Genomic DNA, 18,743 nt, shown 5'->3' on the forward strand with positions numbered 1-18,743 from the left:
ATTGTGCCAGTGGAACCATCCCAGCTGTCAAGCAGAAGACTGGAAAGCCAGTGAAAATATTTTGTGCACAAATAAAAATTGCCATATGTCTTCAGGGACACATTTAAAGTTCTGTAAATTTTCTAGAAGTAAAAAATGTTATCCTGTGAAGACTCACATTTATCATTTAAAATAATCTCTCAACTACTTTCCCAACATAATTCCAGTGATTCAATAAATCTATAGATCAGAGAACATGCAAGGTTGTCTTTATAAAGAGCTGAGGGTTTTGCTGTATTTTCTCCCTTTGCCATTGACTTCCCTCATCTAGATCTTATTTAAGGCCAAGGGAAGGGATTGTGCCCCTGTGCTCAGGTGAGACCCCACCTGCAGAGCTGCCCCAGCCCTGGGCAACAACAGCACAAGGACGTGGAGCTGCTGGAGCCAGCCCAGAGGAGGCCACGCAGCTGCTGCCAGGGCTGGAGCCCCTCTGCTCTGGAGCCAGCCTGGGAGAGCTGGGGCTGCTCCCCTGCACAAGAGAAGGCTCCAGGGAGAGCTGAGAGCCCCTGGCAGGGCCTAAAGGGGCTCCAGGAGAGCTGCCCAGGGACTGGGGACAAGGCCTGCAGGGACAGCACACAGGCAATGGCTTCCCAGTGCCAGAGGGCAGGCCCAGCTGGGATATTGGGAAGGAATTGCTGGCTGGGAGGGTGGGCAGGCCCTGGCACAGGGTGCCCAGAGCAGCTGGGGCTGCCCCTGGATCCCTGCAGTGTCCAAGGCCAGGCTGGACAGGGCTTGGAGCAGCCTGGGACACTGGAAGCTGTCCCTGCCATGGCAGGGGTGGCACTGGGTGGGCTTTAAGGTCCCTTCCAACCCAAACCATTCTGGGTTTCTGTGATTTATGCACATGCACAAAGGGTGGCATTTCCTCCTTTTCTCTGCTCATTTACAATGGCTCTCAAGCCCATAACATTCCACATGCAATTCCACAGCTGCCAATTTTTCAACATCTCTGTCAGAGATATTAGAGATAGATGTTATAACTTCTAAACCTACCAGTGTTATAAGTAAAAGTGATTCTCCTTATTTCTGTTTATAAACTACTCAGAAATGTTCCTGTTGGATGGAAGTATGTATTGAAAGGGTTTATTTTTTGCATTCCCATTTTTGACCAAGAGCCACAATTTCTTCAAAAGTGTTTATTTCACAAATTTTTTTATCCCCAGCTGAATATTACAGTGACTATTACAAGCATTTTCTTATAAACAAAGGTGTAGTTTACAGATTTGTTCAAAATGGAAAAATATTTTATAAGCAGTAGTATTTCATCTACAGTATTCACTCATGTATATCATTTAACTTTGACAGCAGCTATAACTTCTGCTCATTAAGGTAATGACACTTCACACCACAAAAAAAAATAAAAATATCCCCAAAGATTTCAATATAGTAGCACTTTTTTAGCATTTTTTTTTTCTTCTAATTTCAAATTAATCTGAAAGTCTTTGTCCACTTGCATTCACACCTTGAAATAATTTGGATACTCATCAGGGTTATGTCTTCTGGATTGTTTTACTTAACATCTACCTTGAGAGAATTTCTTTCAGGAAAAAAAAGTATCCATTTATGACTGTAATATATATGTGAATCAATAAAGTTTGAGGAAAAAGCTTCATTGAAGTTCATACAATTCATTTTAATTAGGTTCTCTTTATCTGCAATAATAAAATGCTAATTTTTCAGTTAATGGTCTGAAAGAGTAAGTTTGCACAATTTTATTCATTTACTATTAAAAATGGAGAAAAACAACCATTGTTTTCAAGTGCAGCTTTTTCATTTGTACCTTTTTCAAATCACACAAATGAGGAGACATGTCCTGCAAAGACTTCAGTGTTCAAGTTGCAGGGTGATGAAAAGCAGCCACTATGCTTATAACATGCCCACATTTTGGTACTTTTTCACAAGCACGAAGAAATTCTTGTCAATCCAGTGGAATAAACTGCATGAGCAAAAAAATGTTTGTAATGTAGGATTGCAAAAATTCAGTCTTGAGGTCTAATGTTCTTTATCTACAACTACAGCAGCTTTATCAGATAAGATAAACAACCTCAGCTACAAAATGCCAATCAAAAAAAAAAAAAAAAGGAACTTTCTGGTGAAAATGAAATGTGGACATTGTCCTGGATGCTTCTTGTAGGTCAGCCAGCATATGCCTGAACTCATGTTTGAAGTGTTGGTTCTGTAATGCTGATGATTTGGGCATTTTGATGGTTTAACTTAATTTATTTTATTCCCAATAGTGCTTTTCTGAGATATAAGCCATTGTTATTTCCAGAAATCACCGTGGGTCACTATTGTTTGTTTTTTTCCCCAAGAACTTCAAAGTATTTTTGCAGACCTCCTCAATGTAAGATTTTATAAGTAGGCTTTTATATCCATAGACAACTTTTTCTATGACAGAATAATAAAAATATTTCACTGTTTTAATGCTTATTTCAGAGAAACAGTGGTTGAGCTAAACAGCTAAAGGCACAGAGTGGGAAAATGCTAAACTTAATAATCAATATCTAAAAATAAAGACAGATCTGGAGAAGAACCAGCTTTCTCTAAGCCATGCTTTGTGTTCATTTTGCTTTTTAAATAAAGAAGTGTAAATGTAAGGAAAGAAGGCATGCTTGAGCATAGCAATTTACTAAATAAGCATTTAAATACAAATTTTAAAAATTGCTAACAGAAAAGGTAATATATATTAAAGATATTTCATACAGAGTTCTCTTTCAGATGGATCTCACTGGATGAACTACATGATCACAGATCAAGACATTAAATCCCAGTTCCCATCTACACATACTAAGAGTTTTTAAGAAAGAGCATATAAATTACGATCCTGAAAGTGCCAGTGAAGGACCATTATCCCCTAGAAGACCATTAAGCACATTTTACAATGGTAATCAGTAACAAAGTCACTGCAGAAGAGGATTCTGCAGCAACCTGTCACTTAGTCTGAGTGATAAGCATATGTTTAATCAATGCATTGGGAATTGTACTCCAAATAATTTACATCAGAAAGAGGTAGAGACCTGAACTGCCTGAAACTGCTGACCTAACATGAATCCTGAGCAACAGCTCTCTGTTTAAACCACCTTACAGAAAGGCTGAATCCTGCTTTGAATTATTTATTCTTAAACCATGGCGAGTGTTGGAGGTTGGAGAGAAGGGAGAGACAACAACTAAAAAAAGTCAGAGCACTGCAAAGACATTCATTGTGAAAAGAGGTAGGTGAAAATAAATAAAGATATTGCAGATGAGTGGGTGGCAGGGCTTGCTGGGCACGGACAGCAGACTGGTGGCATTACCCTCATTGTATAGCAAGGGGAGATGAAGGCACTACTGAAGACAAGGCAGAGGTGAGAGCTCAAGGACTGTAGTTTGGAGCTAGTCCTGGCTCTATACAAGCAAAACATCAATCATTAGATGGATGGGTTATGGTTAAGGGGAAAAAAATTAATTTTTAGCCTGAAGTCTCTCCTTCAGTGGTAACAGTTGCTCTAAACTATAGTCTCAGTTTGAAAGAAGGTATTTACCCACTGGCATTAACTGATATAATTCTGCACAGCACTCAACAGTTTCTTTTAAAATGTGCTTTTTCAGATAGTAATATACATATATGGTACATACAGGACTACTGCAGTTAGTATATACAGCAATTATATACATGATGTCTAAATCACAACATGCTCCTTGCCTAGAAAGGAAACTGCAGCACATAGGAATTAGTGTATCTTCAAGAAACTTCACATTCTACTTTCAACCTCTGAGCAGACAGCCTACCTGGTCATAAATCTGCTGTTTGGATTTACACCAGCTAAAAAGAGTCAGATGGAGAGAATGGATTTTCTTTGAAAGCTCTTAGTCATGATGGAGCTGTGGACCACAGAAGGAACCACAAAAGCAGGTGAGTTAAGACTGATTTAAACAAGACTTGTGGAAAGGGCAGAATGCTGGCAGCCACACATCCTGATTGCAGTTTGGCACGTCCTGCTATGGCAGAAGCATCCCCATGCTGAGCAGTCATGGAGCAACACTGACCCTTGGGAGCCCACCTCCTCCCCTGCTCAGCAGTCACCGAGAATGCAGCGTGTGCTGGCAAGGACCAAATTAAAACCAGTGGCTGGTCTCCTTCAACATCTCTGTGGTGAGGTCAGAGGATTGGTTTGGTTTAGTCTGTTAAGCCTGATTAAAAAAAAAAAAAAACAAAACCAAAAAACTAACAGAATCTGAATTGAAAGCAATTATTCATTTAAGTTTGTTGTAGACAAAGAGTTTGGGTTCGCTCTTAAAGAAATGGCTTACATTATTTTGACTTACACTACTAATGGCTTATATCACTAACATACCACCTGACATTTTCTTTTCTTTTTGGTGTTAGAACATTTCATCTCTTTTAGAACTTTTTTAGTTTTTAAAATATTCTTTGTTTATCCAAGCTCTGTATTTGCACGATTCTTAACATTTTGGATGGCTACTGAACTGAATGTAGTTTTTCCATGGACAGCTACAGCTAGGATTAACCCACTGAACATAGGTAGGGCTGGATGATTAAACTTAGCAGGATCCTTAGCAGGACCTATGCATGGGATTCTGAAAATGGCCATTTGAGAGGTCCAAGAACCATGACAGCCACCAGATGAAAGTGTTTGACACTTGAAAGCACAAGGAAAGCCAAGTAGGGATCAGAGTGATGCTATACTAGAAGCAAAAGGCTTAAGGCAGTCCTTTGCATCATGATTATTTCACTAGGACAAAACCTTTGCTAAGGTAAATTTGGTAATGTAAGAAAGTCCAATGGAACAAAGTCCTGCCAATTTAGTTAAATTTCCATGAAGCAGATGCACTGAATGTACTTAGGAGGAGCAACAGCATTTCTCAAACATACAAGTTGTGAGAAATTCCCCACCAGTGGGAACAAGAAGCATCCCAGCCCTGATACATTTATGGTGTGATAAATATATACCTTCTGAAATTTACCTTTCCAATTCACTATTGTGAATGTAGTTACTAACAAGACCTGAAAGCAGAACTGCATGTTCTGTTATCCACACACACAAGACCACTTGCTACTAGACAAATGACACATCCTTCAAGGCAGCACAGGTGTCTCAGATTCTGTTTTTGTCATAGACACCTAAGAAGATTAAAATAAGCTGTCTCCCACTTCCATCCTTTTTGTCAGTGACTTTTGGAGATGATTATGGGCTTTGAACTATGTCAACATAAAATCAAGCAGTAAAAAATAAATCTATTTTCAAGTATCCTTATTTCTGAGCTGCAAATTACCAAAAGAAAATCACATACAGACCAGTGTCTTTTTTAGTGTACACTTTAGCTTCCATTTGTTACTGTGTACTGGTTCTTCCATAAGCCTGTTTGGTCCATATTCAAAGACCTCTTGAATTCTTTTTATTATTTTTTCTTTCATTGCTGGAAGTCTCTGGGTGTGAGAGTTGAGCTTAATTCTACTTTCTTCAGACTTTATTGAGAAAATCCAAGTTGAGGGAAGCAGGGAGATGAATGGAGTCCATGGTGATGGCAGATGGGTTGAATGGGAACAGAACTGGGAACATGTGCTTGAAGTCTAACAGCAGATGTGGAGGGTCATTCCGTTCTTGCAACTGCTTCTGTTGGATGTGGGAGAAGAAAACAAATTTAGCATCAGTTGTTCCCTTTTCTTGTTGTGCTTAACACCATCAAAGGTTTGAGAATGTGCGTCATTTTATAGATACTACAGAAAACAGTGAGAACTATTTTGTTTTCTTCTGCAGCCACTTTCCTTCTGAGCAAGTATTTACAGGAACAGACTGTAGGAAAGACGGCTTCAGGAGACCCTGGTTACATTTTCTAGACGACCACAAAGAAAGATACAGGACCTGGAAACAAGATGACTCCCCTGGCACAGCAAAACCAGGACTACATGATAGCAGCAGACGACCTTTGATTCAGCTGCTCAACCATGGTGATATGTTCTGGGGGTAGCTGAAGACGTGCCCTTCCTTTTCCTCCCTACTCCTTGAGAGCATTAGAACGTTTTTGGTTTTCATCTGTTTATTTTTCCTTTAGCTGCCAATTTCTACCTCCTATCTCAGAAGAAACTCCATTTCACCAACATTTTGTTGACTCCTGCAACCTTAATCCTTTGTCGTGTTGCTACTGAAGAGCTGACTTAGCTGAGCTGGGGATTTGGGTGCTTACTGCCCTCTGTGATTAACAGCCTGGTTATCCCTGCAACTGTGTGTTGTGTGTGCACACACAGAGCACTGAATGCAGGACAACCTGCAGCAGCATGCCTTTTATAAAATGCCTGAGTTAGCAGTGATTTAATACAGATGTCACTAGAATTACAGAGATGTCATTTGTGCCTGCTTCCAATTGACAGCCCTTTAAATTTACCTGTATGTTTCGTATGAATGCTACTGTCACACGTTCTTCAAACTCATTCACAGGAGTGTAGAGATTAAGTATCTTTACAATCTGTTGAAAACAAAACACAGTTGCAGTCATGAGAAGCCAAACTTTTCCAGAACACAAAGCACAACCAGCAGTTTGTCATGATATGGCCACAAGAAGTCTGCCAAAACAAAAATCACTTATGGAGACATTCGTTAGCTGGCAACAGACTTGGACAACAGATTTATACAGGGACTCCACTTGGTTGGCAACATGGTGAGCTGGATGACTTCTGATGTCACCTCTACAATTCTTCTCTTGATGCTCCCTCACTCCTGCTCCTCCCCTCAGCTTTTCTCAAAAACTCATGTTCAGGACAGGGTGATGATGCAGATACATTAGAAAGGGTCTCCGAGAACCTCTGAAAATCAGCTCACACCTCTCACTTCTCCCTTCCTACAATATTATCAAATTAAGGACAGGCAACCCAGCAGTAAAAAACCCAAAGTCCAAGGTCATATCCAGCCAGCCTAGGTTGGCACTTCTCAACCCCCTGCCCCAAATGGGAATCCTAGGTGGGCATCCTGCAGACACAGCCAGTTTAAGACCTGGCGAGAGACAACATGCAAGTCTAAAATGCCAAGAATCTGACTTACACAACAAACTCCTCAGGGCTGGGTTTCATCTTTGCACATTTCTGGGACTCCAGTGCCATCAGTGGCACTGTAAGAGAAGAGACCACCTCTGAGAGGGGCCAAGATGTGACATCAGTCCTGTAAAGCACAAACTCTTCCCACTGAAGAAATTGCACACTGAGGCTGGGCACTGAAGAGCTGGAAGCACGAGACCATCCTTTCCCAGTCCTTAATTACCCTGTGCTGTAACCCCCTGCCCTGCTCCCTACCTGCTGGGTCGTGAGTGACGTGCACAAGGAGCAGATGGCCTCGGCATCCTCTGAGGTTTTCTTTTTCAGCTGCAGGAGCTGTGCTGCCTGAATCAAAGGCTCCAAAGTTTGCGCTGCTCCACTCTGCTGCAGATTCTTCCCACGCAGCCATTCCTCCAGCTGGCTTATGTTAAACCTGGACAAGCAATGGGGAGAGGATGTGAGCTGAGAGATAAGAAGTAGCATCTTCAAAACTTCTCTTTGGGGCTCAAGTTATGTAGCAGTGCTGGTGTATGTGGGTTTTGGTGATGAATATTTGTGATAACACATGGCAAGAGACAATCAGACAAAAGCTTAATACTCAACAACTCAGAGTAAAATTTATACTCTACAAATAGATGAACCATGTAACAGTCAAACAAGACAAGGGAGGTGCTTTTCTACAGCATTCAGACTCCTTCAAATTTAAATAATTAAAATTAAGCTTTTAACCAGCTTTTAAATGCTAACAAGATCCTGCAAGGTACCCAGATACCTTTGAGAACATCCACATAGAAAATGCTTTTGCTGTGCCCACTGTCCAGCTCAAGGGGAACACACAAAGATCCACTGCGGGAAGGGGAGAGGGTAGCAAAAGGAAGTTTTAGCTAATTTGCACTGAGAAGTGCACTTTATTTTCCTATTTTCCACCAACTTAGAACATTAACAAAACTTTCCAAAGCAGGCACATCCCTGCCCCAAGCCCCAGCCCCACCTCAGCTGCATGCCCGTGCTCCATGAGCAGACATCCTTCCTCAGTAGGAGGTTGTTCAGGGCAATGGCGTTGATCATGTAGTAGAGCTGCTTGAACACCTGCTGGATGATCTCTGGGTCCAGGCCTTGTTCACACATGATACTGTGGAATGTGTTCAACTGGCGAATCATTTCATCCAAGCTGTAGGAATTGCCACCTTCTGCCGCATTGGAGGAGTATTTCCTGTAGCCCATCGGCTTGACACTGGAAAGCCCTTGGATACTCTCATTTTCCAACACAGCAGACACTGAAAAGAGGGAAGAAAATGGGATAAACAGCCTGCATCCATCTGTCATTAGAGAATGAAGATCTGATCCCTGCGTGGGCTGCAATGAACATGTGTCAGTCTCGGTGACGCAATGCCATGGATGCTGCAACAACTGAGAGCAGGACAGATCCATGAATGGCTGGTTTACTCTGATGACACAAAATAGTTAAAAAACACACAAATATCCTAGAATTATGCAAGAGTTTGGTTGGGAAGAGACCTTAAAAGCCATTTAGGTCCAACACCCCTGCCATGGCAGGGACACCTTCTACTATCCCAGGTTGCTCCAAGCCCTGTCCAGCCTGGCCTGGGACACTTCCAGGGATGGGGCATTCCTCAGATGAATCCTCAGGGATTTGGCTGAAGAGGTAACTCTTCTCATATCTTCTCTCACCCTTGAAAAACAAGGTCTTTATGAGTCTTCTTCCTCCTTTCAGTGCTCTCCTCCCTTATAATGTACATTTCCATCCATAAAAAGATTAACTACAAACCTGATCTGGAGGGGAAAGCAGACCCACCAGCACAACCTCACCTCTTCCACTGCCTCCCCAACAGAAATGAAAGAGGTATCTTCTGGAGTGGGAGGAAAAACCCACATCCCTATTAGCCTCTATTATGGGGGGAGATAAAAACTCTCTTGGGTCATGCTGACACTGTGCAAAGATCTGAAAAACAGTCAGAGCAGATAATCTGGGCCAAAACCCACCCTACTAAAGGGCAGCTGTGTGCTCACCGATCATGGGCTGCAGGATGCCCTCTGCAATGTTGATGAGCTGCTGGTAGATCTGGATGGAGAGGTGGCCCAGCACCTGGCGGTACTCGGTCAGGTCAAAGTTCTTCAGGCAGTGCTCATTCTGCTTCGCTGTGTTTTGGGTCATGAAACCCTGAACAGGAAATTAAAACACCCAGGCTCATTATACCATCCACTGACCATCAAAATCACTGCATTAAAACCCCCCTGTACCCATACAGTACAATATACCAAAATATGTTACCAAAGTACATTGTAGAAAGGATCAAAACTCATAAATCACCTTTGATTTACCCAGGCATTGAAAATTCATGCCCATTCATAAATTATTACTAGAGGACTACCTTTTGAAGAAAATAATTAAACTACCTGTTTTTCATTTTATCCATAGCAAGGATCTGCATGTTTGTATTAACTGCAACATACAGGATTAGCAAATGACATTTCAGGCCCTCTGAAACAACTCTTTTAGCTATGTGCTTATTCCTTTGAGTTCCAACTGTTTATGGGAAACAAAATATTTTAAAATTAAGATTCTAGAAAATTGGAAAAAAAATACAACTGCATGTTACTTGCTTTGACAACATTTTAAATTGTTCTGAAATTCATAAACCTCCCCAAATAACTGAAATTGTTGCCTGCCTTTTGCTGATACAGCTGATCTCTGATCCTGCTGATTTGGCTGCTGTAAACCCTCAGTTCTGGGCTCAGATATTAATACCAGTTTTAGTGGCAGCATCCAATGAGATGTTCTAATTAAGAGATTAACAGATCCTTTAATTGCCTGTTCATATGATCTTATTTGGTGTGAAAATGAGAACTATGAAACTGTTTTTGTTGGTTGCTGACTAGAAAAATGCAAAAATATAAAATGTACCAATTTGAGTTGATTTCAAAATTTCCCCATTTTCCTAAATAATTGAACAGCACCATGCTTTTCACATGACAGGACTGCATGTGGGTTGGGATTTTCTTTTAAACCTTTTCTTAAAAACAGGCTGGATTTAAAACTAAAGGTAACACTATCTTGCAAACTGCTCAGAAGTATTTCTCCCCTCTATATTTTGCACCAAATTGCCAGTGGAATTTGCAGACAGCTGGTTCATTTAACACAGGAAATCATAGCAAACGACGTAAAATTTAATACTATGTTTTAATCCAGCCGGTTTTCAGGGGAGGATTTGCTATAAATGCAGTATTATTATCCAGACAGTAGAGGGCAAACAAGAGCACAACTGCTAGTAAGTATTCTCTAAAATATTTTTAATTTAACTTTTAATTTTAAATCTTTGAAATCCAGTGCTGAGGTTTTACACACGAATCATTATCTTTTGAGTGACCCGAATAGTTAATTTTATGAATTTCTTTTCCTTACAGTTTGAATGCTCAATATAACTAACAAAAATCAAGACTAAAATAAAAAAAAAAACAAACCAGTATCTGGGTCTGTTGTAAATTTTAATGTGCAGAGTACATAGCTATAAGAATGGCAGTGTGTAATGTTCTAGAACTGTGATAATTCCATTTTTCTAAAAGGAAACAGCTTTAATAAAACTTATTCCAAGCTATGAAATATTGTTTAATGAAAAGCTGTAGGACCAACTAAAACCAGGAGAACAGCCTTCAAAATGTCCCACCAGAAAGAGCATAGAGAGGCTGGGAGAGCTGGGGCTGCTCCCCTGCACAAGAGAAGGCTCCAGGGAGAGCTGAGAGCCCCTGGCAGGGCCTAAAGGGGCTCCAGGAGAGCTGCCCAGGGACTGGGGACAAGGCCTGCAGGGACAGCACACAGGCAATGGCTTCCCAGTGCCAGAGGGCAGGCCCAGCTGGGATATTGGGAAGGAATTTGTGGCTGGGAGGGTGGGCAGGCCCTGGCACAGGGTGCCCAGAGCAGCTGGGGCTGCCCCTGGATCCCTGCAGTGTCCAAGGCCAGGCTGGACAGGGCTTGGAGCAGCCTGGGAAGCTGTCCCTGCCATAGCAAGGGGTTGGAATGAGACATTCTTTAAGCTTCCTTTCTAACCCAAACCTTTCTGTGCTTTTAGGAGCTTTCCCAGGAAAAGCTAGCTGTGCTATATCCAGATTATAGCACAGCTGTGCTATATTCAGGTTAACCAAGGAGGGAAGTCTGAGTGGCACCATCTGACAGTCAGAGGGAAGCCCCTGGTGCCAGGACAATGCAGGACCCTCCCTGCAGGCATGCCACCCCCCCAAGGCTGGGCTCTCACCTCTTCCCCGCTGTACTGCTTCAGGCAGTGCAGGAGGCGGCACGTGTTGGCCAGCCAGAACGACGTCATCTCAAAGTCATCGTGGTGCTTCTGCAGAGACAAAGTGGAAACATGTGAGATCCCCCTCTCCCTTTCACTGGGGGGTGATGGCATCACAAAACAAATTTGTTTTGAGTTTCCCCACCCAGAATCAGGCAGTTTTCCTTCTGCAGCTGGGCAATATTAGCTCTTCTACCCTGCAAACTTTTTCTTTTTTCTTATAAATCTCAACATTCCAACAATTTCATTGCTAGGGACACAATTCTCCTTTTTCTTCTAAAAAGGGAGGCTCTAAGAGTGATTTGGCTTGAAAATCACTGTGAGAGCTGAGTGTCACACACACTTGGACATGGCTATTACCACCTGACAGCCTCTCAACCCCTGAGACAAGAGCAAATGAACACGTACCTTCAGCACTTTCTTAACACCATTGATGGTGGAGGTGAGCAAGGAGTGCACCTTCTGGTCATCATTGATGTAATCTGCATGTCTGATGCACATGTAGAGGATGTAAGCAGGAAGGCAGGGAACAGTAGCAGACACTGCCTGGGGCTTAAGATCTGGAAGATTTGACAATTAAAAAAAAAAAAAAAAATCACAAAGGAAGCAAACTTACATTTCCCTGATTTGACAAGTGAAGCAGAGAACACCAGAGCTGGAGTGTAACCAGGCAAACCTGTCTCCCTTCAGACCTGGGGAAAATGGTTCTGCATTTTTGGCTCTGCAAATTTTGGCTCTGCAATTTGCATCCATCTCTGCAGAGCGGAAACAAAGCCAGATGTTCAGCTGCAGGACAGAGGGAGCTGCCCCAGACCCTCAGCACTAGGGCTTGGGAGGGCAGCCCTGCCTGCACTGAGGTTTGTGACACACACCCCCCCCCCCCACCCCGGCATTTTTCCTTACGGATGCACAGCAGAGCCAGAGCTTCTTTAGCATGTAAAACTCTACCCCAGCAGCACACAAACCACCTTAAAACAGCTCCCTAAACCTTTCAGGAATACTTCCCACTATAAATCCTCTCTGAATTTATGACACATTCAATCGCTCTTTCCCTCAAGATAGGGAATCCTAACAGCAGCTGCAGGCATTTAGAGCCTCTAAAGAACAAGCTTGTCTGATTAGGAGAACTTCACTGCCCACAGCAATGGGCTAGCACTGCTCTATGAACACTTTTTGATTCCTCACAAGGCTCTGATGGGGTTAGAGTTGTAGTAAATACCAACACCTAGCCAGGGAAACCTGACTTCTGAAACAGAAGCAAGTGAGGGAATGTTGCAGCAACTCTGACCAGACTATGCAGTGCAGAAGAGCTCACAAGTTCATTACCTGTTGTCTGCTATTACCTCATAAACTGAACTACTTTGTTCCACTGCTGTGGCAGATCCCAGGGGTCTATCCTTCTGCCACCCCCTCCCCATCTATCACATCGTATGAAGCTCAGCAGGTTACTGTCTGCTCTGAAAACTGTAGCCTTGCTTTGTGTTTCCCATTTTTTGCTATCCCTAAGGGATTGTATCCATACTGGTCTATCTGCTTAGTGCAGCACTACTTTACCTACCCAAACTACCGTCACCACAAACACACAGTCCCAGAAGGGATTAATGGAGAAGATCTATTTGTCTACCTTAATTTTTTAATCTCAAGTTTTTGAACTCCCCCAGGCACGAGAAGGAGCAGCCAGGCAGAGAAGCAGAGCAAGTTCCCCACCTGTAATGAGGTTTCGGATGAGGAGTGGCTCATCTTCTTTGTAATATTCCAGCATGCCCTGAAAATCCTTCTCCTTCCTCTGGACAGCAACCTGCATGTTCCGCTCGTGCGGCCTCCTCTCCACTGGCACCATTGTCTGGGATGCTGTGAAGAGGAAAAGATGATCAACACCTGGCTGGCACCTGGAAATCAACAGCTACTCAGGCCCTCCACTGGCCTTAGTGGAAAAGTCAAAAAGTTAGATATAAAATTCCCAATAATGTCATCAGCTTTGACAGGCTCATAAAAATATAAACATTCAGGTACTGGATCACCAGTCAGCAGAGTTCTGACTCTGAATGAAAGAAGTGCAATACTTGTACTTAAAAGAGGAAAAAATTAATTTTTTATTTTCCAAGAGACCACAGGCCAGAAGGAAGCAACCCTAGTGTATGATTTTCACAGAGCGGGGAAAAAAGCAGGCAGGCAATGCAAAATCCCTAAGCATGGCATTTTCTGTCTGCCTGCAAAGCTGCAAAGTGGAACACTGCTGAAGTGTAATAAAGCAGAAGAGACCAGCATGCAAATACTGCAGCAAGCAGCATGAAAATCACACTGACAGAGAGCAGCTGGGAGAGCCGTGGAAACCCTCCAGTTATTCGGCTTAATTTCACTTAATGCCTGGTTTCCAGAAATTAACTCATGAGAATGGGGCTCTCTGATTAATCACAGCTTCTCTAGAGAACAGGAAGGGCTTTGTATACAACACAGATGTCACATTTAAGGGGCTTTCTCATTAAACAGAGCATATATACACATTTTGATACTAAAGGGTCATAATCCCCCCCCTTCCAAATTGACAGATAAGAGCATTTTCTTGCTGGCCACTGGGCTCCTTTCTGTATCTCTGTCTGGGTCACTGCATTGACTGCAATGACAGCAAAAAAGTTTCCTTAAATATCCTCCAATATTTCCTTAAATATCCCTGTATCCCCTGGTACAGGGTCAGTGTCAGCTCAATGCCTGCTGCTAGTTCAGTGCCAGAACAAGCAAAATCTTACTTTCATAGAAAGAATAAAGAAAAAAGGACAACCTGAAACCAAACCCTGCAGCTCCCCAGGGCTGGCCAAAGGAGTAAAACCCAAGTGCAGTGCCCCCAAACCAGTATCTCCCAACACACAAGTCACCTTCAAAATCTTGGACCTTCTTCATGTAAATCTTCAGCTGCTTCTTCAGTTTCTTTTCATTCTTTTCCAACTTTTCCAGCAATTCTTTAAGATCCTAAAAGACAGAAGATACATTTAGAAGAACTCCCAACATTAAACCCAAGAACAACTTATTTGGGCTGTTAGAGGCTGAAGTCTGGTCTGTGCATCACCAAGGCATGGTGTGAGCATCTCAGTGGAAAAGGAGCACCACCCACAGCATTTAATCCTGGCTGTTAATCACATTTAAACAGTCTTATTTAGATACTGGAGCTGTTGAAAAAAGGCAACAACTCAAGAGGTGCCAACATTCCCTCCAGACCTTGCACACAGATACAGAAGGGGAGAAAGGGAAAATTTATGATCATTCAGGCCAACTTTTTGGAGTGGCAGCTGCCTTTCCACACTTCCAATAAAAGCAAGTGAGATGAAAGGCCTGTGCTGCCTCTGTGCCTAGCAGAGTAGAGGGGTCCCCAGTAATCTTATTTGGAAGGCAGTGCCACAAAGAAGACAGGCTTAAAAAAGCATTTTAAAAAAATTAAAAATAAAGCACCTATGTAGTCACAGAAGTCATACAGCCATGGGTCATCAGCTCAAGGCCAAGTATGAACACTCCTAAATGCACCAGTGGAATATGCTGATGGATTCTGCGGAGCTTAGGAGGGGTTAAACAGATCCCAGTGCCCTTCCCTCCCCGTTATGCTTCCTGTCTCCTTTCTCTCAAACTGTTTTTTGCCCTCTTTCTGTGTTTTCAGCACAGCCTCTTACCAGGTTTTCATTGGTCAGACGTGTAATTTCTTGCTGAAGTCCTAACTCCACCTGGACCTCTGGAGAGAGCTGCAGAGTCTGCAGGAATGCCTGCTGCTGCTTCTCCAGCTCCTCTTGCATTAAATCCACCTGGTTTCTCAGAGCTTCCATCTCCTCCTCATGCTCCCTTCTCTGGTCCTGGAGCTGTGCTTCCAGCAGCCTGAGAACAGGACCACACTGATCAGTCTGTGATGTCAGCATGATGGTGGTAATCACCATCTGAGTTTAGATCCTTCAAAATTGGCCAACTTAGGAGATACTCTTAGCCAGCCTCCCTATAAAACTGACAAACAAGCAGCTGTTATTGCCACATTAGTCTGTAATTTCCTATACTGCAGGTGAAATACTTTTGAAATGAAGAGATATTAAATCAAAAGCTCAGGTTTTTTTAGACAAATCCCAAAGCACCCTTTTTTCTATAACTGCATTGAACATCCAGGTTCCTTTACTTGCAAAAACCAAATACATGGCAAGAAAGCAACACAGATTAACACCTGCAGGCTTTGTTTTCAAGAGTTCAGCTTGAAGGACATTTGTTCCTGTACTCCTTTCCTGTCAAACATAAATTCTCACTCTTGAAAACTACCACAGGCTAAAACAGAATGCCTTTCTTAAATCCAGTGGAAGAATGATTGATCACTGAGATGTTAACTGCAGACACCTGTGCTGATGGTGATAAACCTGGCAGGTGACAGGGTAATTGATTTTTTTAAAGAGTGTTCCCTACTCTCTGCTACATGGAAATCTCCCTACAGCCCACCAGCTCTTGCCAGAAGACTGAAGTGACTCCAGAAGGTATGAGGACTCTGAGACAGGGCCACCAAGCCAGAAACTACAAAGTATAGTCACAGGGTATACAGGACAATGGCAGCCAAGGGAAGGAATGACCCAAGGAGACAACCAAACCCCTGCTGCAGCTCACGGATGGTCAGAGCCAGGGATCACCTCACACCCAGCTCAGAGCCTTCTGACACTGGATGGAAACAGCAGTCCTCAAAGATGAGGAAGATTCTGCTGCTGACAGCTTCACACTGACCCAGGACATGAACAGACACAGAGCTGGGCCAGTGGGGAAAAAGCTGAAACCCTCTCTGGTCCACAGGGAAACTGATTGTGATCCACACCTGTGAACCGTTTCCCTACAGGAACAACTACGCACGGAATTTGTTGTTTTGGCATTTTTCTTTAATAACTTTTATAAAAGATTGCATGCTTTCAGGGAAGATTTCTGGATGAAAAGTACTAATCATTTCCCCAGGTTGTTTTGTGTGGTTGTTGTTTTGTTGCCTTTAGAAAATTTAACAACACAATTTCTACTCCCACCTTCTAGCACAAGACAGAAAAGCATATTTTCCACCTATAGAAACACAGGCAATAATGCAGTCAGCCCCATAATCCTGTCAGGATTTATATTCTTAATAGGCTTGAAAAATACAGAGCCACCATGAAATAAGTATTAAGTACTTAATTTTCATTTTATTTCTTCCTACTAGGATTAGTTTGGATAATCCATGAGATGCCCTCAGAAGAACATGCTCCTTCTATGAACCTGGGTTCCTACTTTCCTTGGAAAAAGACATGAAATAATCTCAGTTATCTCCTCCTGTTACTGCTTGGTTTCACTCTGATACCTCTAGATGTAACCACTTTAGACTACTCTCTACACAATATTTAAATTTTTCATCTCTTTAATGTCCTTAAAGCTTTAATAAAAACCGTATATATTGGAGCCCCATAACCACCAAGCACAAGGGTGATGCAGGACAAGAATCCAGGAGGGTATTTGTATTTGCCCAGCAGAGCAGGACCTGGGGAGAGCTGTGGAATAATGGCACTCTGCATCCACCACATGCTTTTCTCACCCACAGACAACACATGGATGGGAGCACAAAATCCCCAGGATCATGCAAAGGTGACAGCACTGGGATAGAAGGCCCTCCCCTTCCAACAGGTCAAGGACTGGGAGAAAACATTTCTGCGAGGTTCCACATTTTAGTGCAATTTCGGGGGGAAAAAAAAATGGGAGGGTTTTTTTGTCTTCTTGCAGATCCCAGCTTCCCAACGCCTTCATCACCCAATTTCCCATTTATGTCACATAATCCTTACTGGATCACAGCTCAGGCATTAGTAGCAACAGCCACCACCAGCAATGGCCAACTGGAACTGGAACTGAAATGACTCTCTGAAAATTACAGGAGGGTCTCACTTCCTGCAGTTTGGAAACCCTACCTCCAGAGAGGACAGTGGGCCCTGCCCAGGACCACAGGGCAACAGCAGAGCAAGAGAAAGAAACAAGAGGGCAAGGAGAAGGGAGAAGCAGCAGTGGGGAAAAAAAAGAAAGTGTTTGACCTGGCAACTTGCTTTAAACCTTGATAAGCCAAGCCGAGCTCTCCGTCTTCATTGAGATACCCCCAGTCCTCAGTCTTGCTAGAAATAAAGGACAGAAAAAGGAAACAAGAGGATAGAGAAAGACAAAAGGTCAATTGAAAGAGAAGGGGAAAAGGTGCAGAACCCTTATTTACTTCATTCAGTATTATTTTTTAGACCACACTTTCATTGCACTGCATTTCTTTTTCCACCACAGGGAAGGAGAGCCCTGCCTTGGTTGTGCCCTGTATGACATTTTAATTTTTTTTTTTCCTCCGTCTCTTTCCCACTGCAGCAACTCCTGCTGGTCTAAAATAAATTCTACTCCTTCTACTTCAGCCAAGGGTTTCCTCAGCATTTGAGACAAACACATCTTTCCTCAGAGCAACCTTTTGTCCAAATACCACATGTATCCACACAAGATCATCTCCTCTGTATACATCCAGGCAGAATAATGGCCAAAAAAGTCTCATCTCACTTTAATACTTTTAGCAGATTGGGTTTTTTTAGTCCCCTTTTAGCAGATTGTTTTGGAGTTTTTTTCAAGTTATATGAGGTAAGAAGCTGATTTATGTTCTTTAATGAGGTGCTGAACACATTACAAATGAGTGATGTAAGCTGATCAACTTGACCAGAAACACTTGTAACATCAAGATTTTACATGGCTTTGATGTCAGTTAGAAAAGAGTGTTTGTTTTAAGCAATAACAATTTAAAAAGTAAGCAAGGAAAACATCAAACTTAATATATCATTATATTAAAAAAAAAAAAAACACAAACAAACAACCAAAACACAAAAAGCAGAAAGCAAACACACATTTTGAAAAGAGCTGTAGCAGATGCCATTCCCTGGCAAGGGCATCTCTGCATATTTCAGTGGAAAAGCACAACACACAAACATTCATGAGCAAATTTTCACAGGAGGAAAGTAGTGAGAAATGTGGTGTTGCAGCACTGCTTTGAAAGGGCTCTGGAGGTGGCTCACCACCACAGACAGCTCATGCATCCTCCCCATGCCCCTGCTCGAGAGCACTGCACTTCTCAAAACTAGCAAACATTTCAGGCACTGACATTTGCAAAGTTCATCTGTTAGAGCCACATGTATGAATTTAAATTAAAACCTTGCTGCTATCCCATGTGTAGCAGGTTTCTAAAAGGGTCTGCAGGCTGACAGATACAGGGTCTATACAAATACAGATTTATTGGTCTCATTTGCATGGATTTACTAACAAGTCTTTTTTTTTGGTTCATCTAATCTTAGGAGGACATGTCCTCAGGCACTGAAAACCAACAGAAAAAGCAA

At 42.5% G+C, this 18,743-nt stretch overlaps 1 protein-coding gene across 3 annotated transcripts in view; it reads right to left on the reverse strand.

Annotated features, from left to right (window-relative positions):
* Positions 1 to 1,160: 1,160 nt before the first annotated feature.
* MYO5B (myosin VB) overlaps positions 1,161 to 18,743 on the reverse strand; it is a 142,426-nt gene continuing 124,843 nt past the window's right edge. For 2 of the 3 annotated variants that reach the window (XM_014257028.2, XM_088054097.1), the window contains exons 30-39: positions 15,036 to 15,234; positions 14,250 to 14,343; positions 13,084 to 13,227; positions 11,785 to 11,936; positions 11,338 to 11,427; positions 9,098 to 9,248; positions 8,058 to 8,343; positions 7,325 to 7,499; positions 6,424 to 6,504; positions 1,161 to 5,654 (exon numbers count right to left, since the gene is read on the reverse strand). In XM_014257028.2, the coding sequence (XP_014112503.2) occupies positions 5,502 to 5,654; positions 6,424 to 6,504; positions 7,325 to 7,499; positions 8,058 to 8,343; positions 9,098 to 9,248; positions 11,338 to 11,427; positions 11,785 to 11,936; positions 13,084 to 13,227; positions 14,250 to 14,343; positions 15,036 to 15,234 (1,525 nt within the window). In that variant the 3' untranslated portion in view covers positions 1,161 to 5,501. Of the gene's footprint in view, positions 5,655 to 6,423; positions 6,505 to 7,324; positions 7,500 to 8,057; positions 8,344 to 9,097; positions 9,249 to 11,337; positions 11,428 to 11,784; positions 11,937 to 13,083; positions 13,228 to 14,249; positions 14,344 to 15,035; positions 15,235 to 17,423; positions 17,502 to 18,743 lie in introns of all 3 variants that reach the window. The other variant, XM_088054098.1, reaches the window with a different exon arrangement.

This window comes from Pseudopodoces humilis, chromosome 4, assembly GCF_049639895.1.
Source record: "Pseudopodoces humilis isolate 2021_Gansu_Grassland_sample_001 chromosome 4, ASM4963989v1, whole genome shotgun sequence".
NCBI lineage: Eukaryota > Metazoa > Chordata > Aves > Passeriformes > Paridae > Pseudopodoces > Pseudopodoces humilis.